General features: G+C 41.3%; 1 protein-coding gene across 1 annotated transcript in view; it reads left to right on the forward strand.

Annotated features, from left to right (window-relative positions):
* The window catches only part of Sec24a (SEC24 homolog A, COPII coat complex component), a 71,856-nt gene that overhangs the window by 25,702 nt on the left and 30,508 nt on the right, over positions 1-15,646 (forward strand). The window contains exons 4-11 of the mRNA XM_052194545.1: positions 9-86; positions 743-900; positions 1,100-1,272; positions 2,709-2,811; positions 6,437-6,563; positions 9,603-9,712; positions 12,596-12,708; positions 14,916-15,034. Coding sequence (XP_052050505.1) covers positions 9-86; positions 743-900; positions 1,100-1,272; positions 2,709-2,811; positions 6,437-6,563; positions 9,603-9,712; positions 12,596-12,708; positions 14,916-15,034 — 981 coding nt within the window. The remainder of the gene's footprint in view (positions 1-8; positions 87-742; positions 901-1,099; positions 1,273-2,708; positions 2,812-6,436; positions 6,564-9,602; positions 9,713-12,595; positions 12,709-14,915; positions 15,035-15,646) is intronic.

Here is a 15,646-nt window from a genome sequence, read left to right on the forward strand (position 1 = left end):
CCTTTTAGGTATTGCATCAAATGCCAATAATGGATCTATGATGGCTCATAGTACTTATGATGAAATTGAAGGAGGCGGCTTCTTGGGTGAGATGCTATGAGTGTTTCTCTTCTCTCATTATAGAAGTAATGTGTGTTGGTTGTAGGGAACTCAGAGAAGAAAGTTCAGGCTCTGAGCCTGTGAACACTGGCGACAGTTTCCCCTCCAGACGCTGAGCTTCTTCATCTTGGAGCTGGAGCTTTAGGTGCTGCTCCTTAACCTGTGGCACCATGTTAAATCCATGTCCCTAAGTGTAACTTAGGGTGTAGTCGAAAGTGAAAGTCAAAGTAGTGGCGCACGCCTGTAATCCCAGCACTTGGGAGGCAGAGGCAGGTGGATTTCTGAGTTCGATGCCAGCCTGGTCTACAGTGAGTTCTAGGACAGCCAGGGCTACACAGAGAAACCCTGTCTCAGGAAAAAAAAATGAAAAAAGAAAAAAAGAAAATTTAGTTTGAATATAAAATATATTATATAATATGGAAGTGAATTAACCATGCTAAACTTGTCTATATGTTTATGGCTGTAGTCTACATTAATTGAATTGAGATCATGCTCTTGTTACTAATGATTGTTTCTCTTTAAGTTGATAAATGAAACAATAATTCAAAAACTGAAGTTATAATTTTCATAATCTAATGGATCTTTACTGTGATTTTAAGTATCTGGAACATAAGCTAGAATTTAAAAGTTCCCTTGTTTCTAGCAACACCACAGCTTGTTAATCAGAACTCTAAAACAAGCCGAAGTGTGGGCTATGCCTACCCCTCCCTGCCGCCGGGCTACCAGAACAATGCTCCACCTGTGGCCGGAATGTCACCTCCCTCCCTCGGTTACCCAAGCGGCCCCCAGGCCTTTAATCAGGTAAACTTTTTTTTTAAGTATATTTTTTTACCTTTTCACTCAAAATATAAACATGAAGAAACTTTTAAAAGATATTTTGAATATTTTATAATCATTTAGAATAACAATATTTCATAATACTTCTGTATTGCATATTTCTCTAGACCTTAGCTGAGCCCTACAGACATACAAAAGTTACTCACTTTAAAACTGTCTGCAGACTCCCTTAGGTGCTAATCATTTAACTGCAAGCATGAGTGGTTTAAATCTACATCCAGAGGGTCTAAGAGCTGTCAATCTTCTTCAAGAAAGGAACATGCTTCCTTCGACACCATTGCAGCCTCCAGTCCCAAATTTGCTTGAAGACATCCAGAAACTCAACTGTAACCCAGAGTAAGGCTTCAAATACTGTTTTTGATAAGCATGGCAGTATCCATGTTCATAGGTTGTCTGGTGTGCTTTTTTTAGGTGTTTGAATCAGCGGTCCAGGTAGTCTGTTTAACATAGGACTCTGTTATTGCTTACCTGAAATTTGCATGCTCTAAAATAAGAAATGGAGTTGGCTGTCTCTTACAGAGTGCAAGCATCCTGCTTCCTCAGTCTGCCCACTTTCTGAATTGCCCTGTGATTTTAGCATGCTTTCCCTAACACTTTGCATTTCCTTACTGTTCTCTGAAGCTTTCTCCCAGCCACACGACTCCTATTCACCCTGTGTGACCTCTAAGCCAACTAACATGGCAGCTTATACAAGTTGCAGCTTGCCTGGCTTGGTGTTCTCTTTTAACTGGAACTTAAAAAGAAAAGGGGGAGGGAGAAGACAGTGGGTTTATGTCCCTTGAATTGCTTGTTGCTTTTATTAGCTTGAATAAGACTTTTATATCTATATTCCAAACAACATGGTTTAGGTTTGTTTGTTTGTTTGTTTTGAGACAGGGTTCTGTGTTTAGCCTCTCTGTCCTGAAACTCTGTAGACAAGACTGGCCTCGAACTCACAAAGATCTGACTGCCTCTGCCTCCCAAGTGCTGTATTAAAGACATGTACCACCAACACCCAGCTTGGCTTCAAACTTTATTCCCTTTAACTTAGTCTCCCAGATCTGAAGACATTATACTCAACTCTTTATTCCATAAATAATTTAAATGTATGTTGTAAAGATCCAAAAATTATGCAATCTGTAATTTTGAAATAATTTTAAAAAGCTTTAGTAAGACTGCTCTTCACTAAACTTTGACCTGGTGCAGTGGTGTGCTACTGCAGTCCTAGCTGTTTGGTAGAGTTATAGGAGAATCACTTGACCCTAGAAGTTCAAGACCAGCCTAGGTAGCATATCAAAACCTATCTAAGAAATAATAAATACATTAAGTAATTAATTCATTTTAAAAGGTTTTTGTTTGAGAATTTGAATCATTACCTACTAATTTCAAGGTAAAATTAATTACTAGTCCAGACTGTTTTACCAGGATGAACCTATTCTTTTTGTTTGTTTTTTGAGGTTTCTCTGTGTAACGTCCCTGGAACTTAGATCCGCCTGCCTCTGTCTCCTGAGTGCTGGCATTAAAGGCATGCACCACCACTGCCCAGCCTATGGTTAGTTTCTAGAGACATAGTCTCCCCATGTTAGATGCTGGATTCCTAGTTATGTGTGGTCACACATGGCAATTTAAATATTTTAATACAAAAATTTAAAAGGTCTGTAATTCATTTGTAATTTGATCTAATAACCAGAGTATTAAGATAGGTACCTTTTATCTTTTTTCTTTTTCTTTTTGTCCTAAAATTATGAATGCAGCAGCAACCGACATGTCCTTTTTTTTTTCTCCCCCAACAGGTTGTTTCGATGCACACTGACTAATGTCCCTCAGACTCAGGCCTTACTGAACAAAGCCAAGCTCCCACTAGGGCTGCTGCTCCACCCTTTCAAGGACCTAGTGGTACGCTTCTTTTTTGTGTGTGTCTTGAAGCCCTCTTTGTAGACAAGGCTGGCCTGGAACTCACTGAGATCCAGCTGCCTCTGCCTACAGAGTCCTGGGATTAACAGGACTAAAGGTGTGTGCTACCACAGCCAGCCCAGTGGTATGTTTCTTCAGAGAGAATAGATGTGGAAATTATCTAAGTGGTGAAGTATCTTTGCAACAATGTAAGGATAAATATAAAGTCTGTTATATGACAGAGTTATTTTCTTTTTTAATTTCTGATTCAACCAACATTATTATTTTTATTTATTTATTTATTTGGTTTTTTGGATTTGTTTTTTTCGAGACAGGGTTTCTCTGTGTAGCCCTGGCTGTCCTAGAACTCACTCTGTAGACCAGGCTGGCCTCGAACTCAGAAATCCGCCTGCCTCTGCCTCCCAGAGTGCTGGGATTACAGGCGTGCGCCACCACTGCCCGGCCATTATTATTTTTATAACATTTGTTGAAAACAAGGTAAGCAAAGTATTATTGAGAAATCCAAGGGATGCTACATAGATGGACAGAACTAAAAAGATGGATCCAGGCTTAGTGATACACACTTGCGATTCCAACACTCAGGAGGAAATGAGGGTTTTGAGTATTTATTTTAGTTGTAAATTACCATTAAAATAGTTTCTCCTGGGCTGGAGAGCTGGATCAGTGGTTAAGAGCACTGACTGCTCTTCCAAAGATTCCTGAGTTCAGCCTGGCAGTGGTGGTGCACGCCTGTAATCCCAGCACTCTGGGAAGCAGAGGCAGGCGGATTTCTGAGTTCGAGGCCAGCCTGGTCTACAGAGTGAGTTCCAGGACAGCCAGGGCTATACAGAGAAACCCTGTCTTGAAAAAACCAAATCCAAAAACCAAAACAAAAAAGATTCCAAATCCCAGCAACCACATGGTGTCTCACAATCATCCGTAATAAAATCTCGCCTTCTGGTGTGTCTGAAGACAGCTACAGTGTACTTACATATAATAAATAAATAATATTTTTTAATATTCACTTATTTATTTTATACATATGAGTACACCACCATTGCTCTCTTCAGACACACCAGAAGACCGCACCAGACCCTATTATAGATGGTTTCGAGCCACCATGTGATTGCTGGGAATTAAACTCAGGACCTCTGGAAGAGCAGTTGGTGTTCTTAACCACTGACCCATCTCTCCAGCCCAAATGAATAAATCTTTAAAAAAAAAATCGTTTCTCCCAGCTTCCCAACTCTGCTACTCCTGGAGTGAAGTCAACTGCTCTAAGTTTATAAATAAAATAAAATAAATAAAATAGAAGTTGTTCCATAATCCAAAAAAAATGAAGATCACTTATGTCCTAATTGACCAGGACGTAAATATGATCACATGCTGAATATCAGTGTGTGGGTTTTATTGTTGGATAGGTTGATTTCAGTTGTGATAGTGGAGATTATAATGAGGGTCTCATGCATACTAGACCAGTACTGCACACCTGAGTTAGACTACCCAACTCCTTTATTGACCTTATTTGTTTGCTTGAAGATGCTGTTGTGCCCTGTAGTAGCCCTGAGTGGCCTGCTGCTTGTTATGTAGCTCAGACTGGCCTTGAACTGTTAAGAATCCTCTTGCTGGGGCTGGAGAGATGGCTCAGCGGTTAAGAGTCCTGACTGCTCTTCTGAAGGTCCTGAGTTCAAATCCCAGCAACCACTTCGTGGCTCACAACCATCTGTAATGGGATCCAATGCCCTCTTCTGGTGTGTCTGAAGACAGCTATATTGTATTCATATAAATAAAATAAATCTTAGCAGCCGGGCGGTGGTGACGCACGCCTGTAATCCCAGCTCTCTGGGAGGGCAGAGGCAGGCGGATTTCTGAGTTCGAGGCCAGCCTGGTCTACAGAGTGAGTTCCAGGACAGCCAGGGCTACACAGAGAAACCCTGTCTCGAGAAAAACCAAATCCAAAAAACCAAAAAACATTAAAAAAAAAAAAAAAAATCTTAAAAAAAAAAATCTTTAGGGCTGGAGAGATGGCTCAGTGATTAAGAGCACTGACTGTTCTTCCAGAGGTCCTGAGTTCAAATCCCAGCAACCACATGTTGGCTCACAACCATTAGTAAAGAGATCTGACACCCTCTTCTGGTGTGTCTGAAGACAGCTACAGTGTACTTACATATAATAATAAATAAATAAATATTATATATATATATATATATATAAATCTTTAATTGTAGTTCCTGGAGGTCAGACACCTTCTTCTGATCTCCACAGGGACAAGGCACTCATAAAGTGCACATGCATACATGTAGGCCAAAAATAAGTAAATCTAAACTAAATGTTTAAAAAAAAAAAAAAGAATCCTCTTGCCTCAGCCTTTAAAGTGCTAGAGTTACAGGTATGGGCAACAGTGCTCAGCTTCCCTTATTGAAGTATTTTAAGATTAAGACTGAAAATTTCTATTTTTTATTTTTCCATTGTCTGTGTGTAGAATGTAGCTGTATGAGTTCAAATGCATGTAGATGGAGATAAGAACAGCTTTTGAGAGTCAGTTCTCACCTCCCAGCCTTACTGAGACAGGGTTGCTCTTGCTTCTGCTGTGCTGTGAACTCTGGGCTAGCTGGCCTAAGAATTTCTGGGTGATTCTCCTGTGTCTCCCTCCTACCCCGCTATAGGATTGGTGGGGTTACAGGTGCTTGCCTCACCATCCAGTTTTTGACATGGGCTCTGAGAATCAAATGCAGGCTGTCAGGCTTCTACTGCAAAGTGCTTGTAGATCCCTGACCCAGAACTCTTAATAGAGATGAAAACCCTTAAAGACTTTTTGGTTTTTTTGAGACAGGGTTTCTCTGTGTAGCCCTGGCTGTCCTGGAATTCACTCTGTAGACCAGGCTGGCCTCGAACTCAGAAATCTGCCTGCTTCTGCCTCCCAAGTGCTGGGATTACAGGCATGCATCACCACTGCCAGGCTAAAGACTTTTTTAAAAATGCATTCTTGAGATAGGATTTCTCTGTGTAGCCCTGGCTGTCCTGGAATTCACATTGGATACCAGGCTGGTCTGGAACTCAAAGAAAGTTCTGCCTCCTCCAAAGTACTGCGATTAAAGGCATAATAGGCCACCACCACACAGTTAATTAAGTAGACCTCTTAATATAAAATTAAAAATCTGTAACAGTTTCATTTTTCATTGTTTTAGAATGTACTTTCTTTCCTGGGAGCTGAGACAGAAGGATTATGTGAGTTCAGGAGTTTGAAACTAGCCTAGGTAACATGGTGAGACCTCTCTAGTCAAAAGAGAATACTTCCTTCTCCATCTGCCCTGAAAACACATTGTATCATGTGTACTGTGCACTGCCTTGGTTCTGCAGTGAGAATTTTTAATGGAAAGAGGAGCAGTTTTCTAATAGATACATTTCCTTGTGGATTCTACCCACATGTGGTGGTGTGAGATTAGTTCTTGCTTTGTAGCCCAGACTTGCCTCAGACTTGCTGCTGCCCTCCTGAGTTTCCTCTAGCACAGAGGCCCTAAGTGTGAGCATCAGTGCCCACACTTTCTGTACTAGCTTTCACTCCAAAGTTAAAGTCTCACTAGTCATTTCCAGATGGACTAACACCTTAGTTCTATATTTTTTTCAGCAATTACCTGTGGTCACCTCCAGTACGATTGTGAGATGCCGTTCATGCCGGACTTACATCAACCCTTTCGTCAACTTTCTTGATCAGAGAAGGTGGAAATGTAATTTATGTTATCGAGTCAATGATGGTAAGATTTTTTGAAAATTTTCTTAGCTTGAAATAAAAAAAATTTTTTTGTTTGGATGACAAACATAATTTGCTTTGTTTGGGTAACACATACCTTTAATCCCAGTACTCAGAAGGCAGAGGCAGGCGGATCTCTGAGTTCAAGGCTAGCTGGTCTACAGAGTGAGTTCCAGGACAGCCAGGACTACACAGATAAACTGTCTTGGAAAAAACCAAGGGGAAAAAAAATAAGCCCATATTTGTATTGTGTGTACATGTGTAGGTATGAGTCTCTGGTGGATGCAGGCCCTGGAGGCCAGAGGCATCTGCTTCCTCTGCAACTGGAGTCACGGGTGGCTGTGAGCTGCCTGTTATGGGTGAGGGGAAGTGCACTGGGGTCATCTGCAAGAGCAGTGCACACACCTAACAGGTGCGCTGTCTCCTGGCTCCTTAAAACATTTCCTGATTTTTATTTGCCATGTAGAGAAACCAGATAATAAAAATATGAAATGACAAGAGAATCAGGCATGGTGGTTCACCATTTTAATTTCTGAACTCCTAAGGCAGAGGCCTGTAGATCTCTGAGTGGGAGACTGGTCTGATCTACAGAGAGACCCTATCTTAATAGACATAGAAGTAGGACATGATCCTGTAATCGTAGCCATTAACAAGTCTGATAGGAATGATGAAAGTCTAGCTCAAAGAAAAACAGTCCTTTTATTAACTTGGTGTACAGATAATCAGTTCCTTAGTTCGATAGCTAACACTTTTTTTACACCTTTATACTTAGAAATACGTATATGCTGTGGGGCAGAAATGGGATAATTATCATTTTGAGACTATATTTTACATTTATTACATTGAGCATATAAATGGAATAGTTCACAGAATGGTTTAAGATTTTTGTTTTATTTTGAGCTAGTCTCAAATCACTGTGTAGTTAAGGATGCCCTGAACTTCTGAAACCTCTTTCCTCTACCTACCAGGTGCTGGCGTTATAGGTATATGCTGCTGATCCTAGTTTATGATATGCTGGAGATTGAGCCCAGGACTTCCTCTGTGTTAGCCCAGCACTCTGCCGGCTCAACTCTCTCTGGCCAGAAATACTTTATTTTGAAATTATTTTGTGTGACTTCCACCACCACCACCCCCAGGACAAAAGAAAATAAACCCATAGAATACCGGCTGCTTTTTGCCCTCACTGCTGTTGGACAGAGTATGGCAGTCCTCCGTCAGTTGAATGCCCTGTGATCAGTAACCGAAGAGGTGCATTCTCAGTAACTACTGTATAATTTATATTTGAAGATATCATGTAACCAACAGCATTCTGTTTGAATTCTTAGCACTTGAGAGGCAGAGACAGAAGGTCGTCCTGAGTATTATACAGAGAATTCAAGGTCAACCTGGGTTGCCTCCATAAGACCTTGACTCAAAAAGACAGAAGGGAAAATTTTAAATGTCTTTCTGAAAGAAATTTCATTAAGAGTTGGTGTCACATGCCTGTAATCTGAGCCTTTGTGGAGGCCAAGGCCAGCCTGGGCTACAAAACAAGACCAAGTATATTTTTTACTTTATAAAAATTCAGTGAGAGACTGAGGCCAGGGGATCACCACCAAGCTAGATGCCAGACCAGGTTACATAGCAATAAATACCGGGCCAACCGGGAGCACAGTGGGAGTCCTTGTGATATAATTACCGGGAGCACAGTGGGAGTCCTTGTGATATAATTAGTGTTAAGTTCACCTTTAAAATCTGAAGTGTAGCCAGGCGGTGGTGGTGCATGCCTGTAATCCCAGCACTCTGGGAGGCAGAGGCAGGCGGATTTCTGAGTTTGAGGCCAGCCTGGTCTACAGAATGAGTTCCAGGACAGTCAGAGCTATACAGAGAAACCCTGTCTGGAAAAAAAAAACCAAATCCAAAAAACCAAAAAAAAAAAAAAAAAAGTGGAGTAATGAAGGACTGAAGCAGTGGTAAAGGCTGTAGCCTGCTGTGTATGCTGCTGAGCTGCTTAGTAAACTATAGTTTACCCTTTGAGTGCATAACGATTTTAGGTTGATTGTGCTTGTTGTGATTTGTTTGCTATTTTCTTCATCGTGTGTGTCTAGCTTGGTGGTGATGCCCTGGCCTGTCTCTCACGCGCTGAGATTACAGTCATGCACCACCTCATGAATTTGTGTGGTTGGGTTTTTTGAGTCCCCCAGCCTAAGGATTTTAATCTTTTTTATTTTTATTTATTTATTTTTTAAAGATTTATCTATTTTATGTATACGAGTACACTGTAGCTGTACAGATGGTTGTGAGCCATCATGTGGTTGCTGGGAATTGAACTCAGGACCTCTGCTTGCTCTGGCCCTACTTTCTCTGACCCCAAGATTTACTTATTATTATATCTAAGTACACTGTAGCCATCTTCATACACATCAGAAGAGGGTGTCAGATCTCATTACGAATGGTTGTGAGCTATCATGTGGTTGCTGGGATTTGAACTCAGGACCTTTGGAAGACCAGTCAGTGCTCTTAACCACTGAGCCATCTCTCCAGCCCAGTATTTTAATCTTTAAACAATTACTGGGAACCTAGGTTTAATGACAGGTAATTACTAACATACTCTGAGCATAGCGAATTTTAAGTAGAGGCAGGCGGTTGGTGCTGTATAAAAGCAATTGGTGCTGATTTAACTTGCTGATGCCTTACGGCTCTACCCGGGAGAGTCGCCTCACTCTAGGAGCAGCCTTCTGGGTCAAAGGTTAACGTCTATACAGTTGGGAGATTTCTGAAGAACAATGGGCATTTAATGACTCTTTAATCATCTTTTCAAGCTTATTTGTAAATGAGCCATAAGGATTTCGACAAGACGTTGGGTGCTGAGAAAGTCACAGTGATTGTGGTTGTCTGTGAAGCCTCTTACTGCCATCTGTCACAGGAGGAGTTTGAATAGTTTTGAAAAACTCAATTTGTTCCTTTATTTTTAACTTGGATTAAATTAATTACAACACTAAATTAATAAAAATGCAAGGTATTGAATTAATCCCTTTGTTAATAAATTGTTTGTGTTGCACAGTTCCTGAAGAATTCATGTACAACCCTTTAACCAGAGTTTATGGAGAACCTCACAGAAGACCTGAGGTCCAGAATGCTACCATTGAGTTTATGGCCCCTTCAGAGTACATGGTGAGCGCTCTTTTTCTTTCTTTCTAGAGCAGGGTGTGTTGGTTGTTTTGTTTGTTTTTGATGTACTATGTAGCTGTGGATGGTCTGGTATTTGCTTGTTAACTGAGGCTAGCTTCAAAGTTCCTATGATTCTGTTTTAGACTTCCAAGTAATGTGATTATAGTTACAAGCCATAGCCCCAGCCATTACACTGCACTTTAAGTAAAATAATATAATATCTTTTAACAAAGTTCTCTTTCTTAGCTGAGAAAGTATTTGTTCAAAAGTAGAAATGCTTGCTCTACAAGCCTGATGACCTGAGTCACCTCCCAGAGCCCACACAAAGCTGTGAGGGGAAAACCTGATACGACATTTTGACTTCCATACATGGGCTATGATGTGCATATACCTACACATAGACACATTATACGCACATGTCATGCACATACACGCATGTAGTTAGATTACAATATTCAGAGAGTAAAGGTGTGTGTGAAATTCTACTTTTGTATCTTGTCTATATCAAGAAATTTGTAATAATATTGGGATCATATTTGTATCTCAGTTAAATCAGACTTATGTGCTTTATAAATAATTCAGTATAATCTTAGCATTCAGGTGGTAGAGGCAGGAGGATTAGTTCAAGCCTGAATTACACTGGAGTTAGGCTAGTGTGGGCCATATTAAATCATTTTCAAAAAACAAACAGAAAATGGGCTGGAGATATATTTAGGGGTTAAGAGCTTTGGGGCTGGAAGGATGACTCAGCAGTTAAAGAGCACTAGCTGCTCTTCCAGAGGACACAGGTTCAATTCCCAGCATCCACAAGGCAGCTTACAACTCCTGTAACTCCATTTCATGGGGATCTGACATCCTTGCACATTCATACATGCAGGCAAAACACTAATGCACATAAAGTAAAAATAAAGAAGTCATTAACAAAGGGGCTAGGTGCCAGGCAGTGGGAGTGCACACCTTTGATCCCAGCACTTGGGAGGCAGAGGCAGAGGCAGAGGCAGGTGGATTTCTGAGTTCAAGGCCAGCCTGGTCTACAGAGTGAGTTCCAGGATAGCCATGGCTACACAGAGAAATCCTGTCTTAAAAAACCAAAAATAAACAAACAAACAAACAAACAAACCCAAAGGGGCTAGGGTTAAGAGCTCTGACTGATCTTGCAGAGGACCTAAGTTCAGTTCCCAGCACTTATGTGGCAGCTCACAATGTCCTGTAAATGTGGTTTCAGAGGATCTGAGGCTCTATTCTGTCTTTTATGTGTACTGCATGTAAGCAGTGCACGTATGTTCGTGCAGATACTCACATATACACAAAAAGTTAAAAAACCCAAAAAGCCGAGGTCTCTTGATACTCTTTACTGAGCCTTAATTGTATCTAAGCAAAAAGGAATATGGAAATGATGCTAACATGTAACACCAGCTTGACTTGTCTAATGAGCATAGTTCTCTATTTTTCTGTGTGTGTGAGTGTGAGTGTGTGTGTGTGCGCGCGCGCACGCATGTAAACCAAAGATCAGCCTCCTGAATCATGCTTCAGGTGCCATCCATCATGCTAGTTGCTTTTCGTTTGAATAAGGTCTCACTGTGTAGCTCTGACCTGTCGTGGAACACTTGATACCAAACTGATCTTGAACTCATAGAGATCCACCTGCTTCTGCCTCCTGAGAGAAGCTAGGATTTAAGGCATGCATCACTAAGCCAACCCACCTTGGTTTTTTGAGATAGGATCTCTTTTTAACCTCACACTCATTGATGAGGCTAGGCTCATGCTTAGAAAGCCCAAGGGTTGCTCCTTTCCCTGCTTCCTCGTCCTGATTACAGACTCATGCCGCCAGCCTAGATTCTTCGCATGGGTTCTGGGATTAAACTTGGATCTCATGCTTCTGTGGCAGCACTTCAGGAGAGCTGTCTCCCTGGTAGGGATGTATAGAGTAATCTTATTTTATAGCCTATATGTGAGATTTAGTCTATTTTACTATATAATTTATAAGGGTTCAGTCTTTCTTTTTTTTAATTGAGTCACTGAAGTTATTGGTAACAATTCTCTGCCAAATTAAAGAACCCAAGCATCTGCTGGGTGTGGTGTTATACAACTTTAATCCCAGCATTTAAGAGGTAAGGGCAGGTAGATCTCTTGAGTTGAAAGCTAGCCTGTTCTACATAATAACATAGGACAGCCAGGGATACATACAAACCCTGTCTTGAAAAACATTAAAGAAGAGGAGGAGGAGAAAAAGAAGAAATGTGTTCAGTAGACAAATCAAGCAAACATAAATGTATACATTATCAAACAATTATGAGGTAAACCAGTTGTATTAGTACTATTTGGATGAAGGCTGTATCATTGGTTGCTGCAGAGATGGCTCAGGAGTTAAAAACCCTGGTAGACATCCCGAGGACCTAGATTTGATTCTCAGCACCTCAGGAGAGGTGGCAACCATCTTGTAGCTCCACCTGCAGGGGCCCCAGCATCCCCTTCTGCCTTCCAGGCTGCCTGCACATGGCAGCAGCAAACTGCACACTGAGAGCATTGCCCACACTGCCGGAAGCCCTGTGACACGTGTGTGCCTTCCTGCCTGGAGAAGTCTCTTCTGAGCTATGCCAGACACTTCTCTTTCTTTAAATTTGAGATGGATAGTATCTTCAAATGAGCAGTTTGTTTTCTCAAACGTGTATAAGTATGTTCTAAAGGCCTGCTTAAACAGTTTACCTTAGGCCTTACGTAGCCCCCGTGTAGGTGTGAAGTGCATCTGTGCTCAGGGAAGTGGGTCCGTCTGCTGCCTCCATTTTAATAATATTTATGTAGTAGTTTTGTTGTATGTGACCCCCATCATGCGAATATAAATGTAATACTGCTGTATAGATTTAACTGAGCTCTTTTTCCTTCTAGTTACGACCACCGCAGCCTCCCGTGTACCTCTTTGTATTTGATGTATCTCACAACGCAATAGAAACTGGATACTTGAATTCAGTTTGCCAGAGTTTGTTAGACAATCTGGATCTGTAAGTGTCTTAACTCAGCTTAATTTGAAACAGCTAGTGTCTTCAAAATGAACAGTTAGGTTTGGGGAGTTTTGTTTGTTTGTTTTTGAGACAAGGTTTCTCTGTGTGGCCCTGGGTAACAGAGAACTTGATCAGTAGATGAGGCTGGCCTCAAACTCAGAGATCTACTTGCCTCTATCTCCCCAGTGCTGGGATTAAAGGCATGTGAAACCCAGTGGTTTTAAAGGTACTTACATAATTACGTTCTGAAGGACCACGTGGATGGGTTCGCTTAGGCCTTCCTCCCTGTGTACCGTGAAGAGGACTGTGAGCAGCTTTGGTGCCATCACCATCAACATGCCGCTGGGCTGCTCCACGGAATCCTCTTTCACTCCTTTCCTTGACTCTTTTCTTTCCTTCTTTCTTTTTTGTTTTTTTGAAACAGGGTTTCTCTGTGTAACAGCCCTGGCTGTTCTGGAACTCACTTTGTAGACTAGTAGACCAAACTGGCCTCGAACTTACTGAGATCCGCCTGCCTCTGTCTCCCTACTGCTGGGACTAAAAATATGCATCACCACACTCAGGACCACTTGATTATTCAAGCAAATTTTGGCCATCATGTCATTTTGCCTTTAAAGTGTAAGATAGCACTCTATAGTCAAGGCAGGCCTCGGTTAGTCTGGCCTTACACTTTCAGCAGTCAGTCTTCCTGCTTTGAGTGATTCCTGCTTCCTGATTGAGTGCTGGACTTATAGACATGAGCTCTGTGCCTAGCCATGGTATGATTTTTAACACCTGGTTCATTATTTTTTTATTCTTACTTGTCTCAACCAATTTGCATCATAGCCTCACTAGAGTAAAAGTTCAAATAGTATACATGTGTTCCATTTGGTTGTCATAGTTGTGTCTCTTAAAAGAGCTGTTTTAAATGTTCTATTCACAGGATATATATAACATATAAAAATTATATGTGTAACACAGGATAGGCCGGATTCCCCACAAGCTCAGGAACTCCCTCATATTGGCCAAGGGCACTCTTGCCCCGCCTGTGTGTTTATATCTCACAGTCTAAGCTATCTATGGGAACCAAGCATGGGAAAGGCTGGACGCTTGTTCCTCTCCGTGAAGAAAGTTTGTTCTGTATGTTGGGTCCTTTAAAAGATACTTTTGATCCTCTTTGTTCTTTTTGGGTTTTTTTTTTTATTTATTTTTTATTTTGGTTTTTTGGATTTGTTTTTTTCGAGACAGGGTTTCTCTGTGTAGCCCTGACTGTCCTGGAACTCTCTCTGTAGACCAGGCTGGCCTCGAACTCAGAAATCCACCTCGGTCTCCAAGAGTGCTGGGATTACAGGCATGCGCCACCACCGCCTGGCTGATCTTCTTTGTTCTTAAAGGCATTAAATAATAGAAAAGTTTATGTACTTGTTTTAAATAGAGGTAGTAGCTTAATTTATATTGCATGTAATTTTCTTTCTTTTTTTTTAATGAGTGTTTTGTCTGCTTGTATGTGTGTGTACCACATGTGTGCCTGGTGCCAGAGAAGGTCAGAAGAGAACATTCAGTCTCCTAGAACTGGAATTACAGACAGTTGTAAGCTGTCATGTGGGTGCTGGGAATCGAACTGGGTCCTCTGAAGAGCAGTCAGGGTTCTTAACCACTAATCTATCTCTCCAGCCCTACAATGCAGTTTAAAATGCCATATCACAATTTTTTTTTGAAGAATTCTTTTTCCTGTGATGTTGGACACTGAGCCCAGAGCCTTATACCTGTCTGCCAAGTTCTCTACCACTAAGCTAAATTCCCAGTCCCAAGCGTTCTCTATAAAATAACTTGAATTTGGGCCCAGTTTTTAAAACTTTTTTTTTTTTAAATCACATATACCAAAAAAATTTACACCTTTATTATAGAAGTAACTGATTTTAAAGTGCTGCAGTTTTGCTGCTTTTTGTTGGTTATTTGCTTGAGGGAGGGTGTTTTCACAGCAGGTAAACCTTGGCTGCTGTGAGCACCTGTGTATGCTGGGCTACTCTCTGTACTATTGCAGTGCATGCTTACAGTGACACCAAGCAGAGAGAGAGAGAGAGAGAGAGAGAGAGAGGCAGAGAGAGGGAGAGAGAGAGAGAGAGGCAGAGAGAGAGAGAGAGAGATTGAGAGATTGAGAGATTGTGAGTATGAGTGTGAGTATGTGTGAACAATGATTAAAACTTTTTTTGTGAATTTGTTTCTAGGCTTCCTGGCAACACTAGGACAAAAATCGGTTTCATAACATTTGATAGCACTATCCATTTCTACAGTCTTCAGGAAGGTCTCTCCCAGCCTCAGATGCTAATAGTTTCAGATATTGACGGTATGTGTTATATTCAAACTCACTCAACTGCCTGGAGAGTTGGCCCTTTCAGAAATGTTTCTTGAGGTGTTTGGTGTGTCAGGAATGTGTGATGTGACTCTAGTATAATGAAGAGAAAAAAAATTTTTTTTAGAGCTAAACCCACTGAATAGCCCAGGCTGGCCTTAAACTTGTGTGTACCACAGGGCCAGGCTGAAGAGAAGGCTGATGGGGTTATGGGAGTCTTTAAGTCCAGTATCATTTGATCAGGGACCAGAAGGGTTATAGAGGAGAAATGATTGCCGAGGAAGGAAACAAAATCAGCTTAATGTTAGAGCTTGTGGGAGATGTGGCTGTGTCTTTCCTTTTGAACTACCTGAGGGCTGTAGGTGTTGCTGTGTGGGAGAACTCCTGCCTGTGCCTCACAGACAGCAAAGGAACTTCATCACCGACATAGGATGAAAGAAAGCCGCTGAAGCTCAAAAACAGACCCTGGGAAACAGTCAGTGATTTATTACGTCAAGGCTATTCAGTGAGGGAAAACTGACGTAAAGAAGAGTCAACTTGTACTGTTTGAAGAAAATGAAGTAAACCAATTACAAGCACATGCTTGTAATCCCAGCTCTGGGAAGG

The sequence above is a fragment of the Apodemus sylvaticus genome, chromosome 10 (assembly GCF_947179515.1).
Source record: "Apodemus sylvaticus chromosome 10, mApoSyl1.1, whole genome shotgun sequence".
NCBI lineage: Eukaryota > Metazoa > Chordata > Mammalia > Rodentia > Muridae > Apodemus > Apodemus sylvaticus.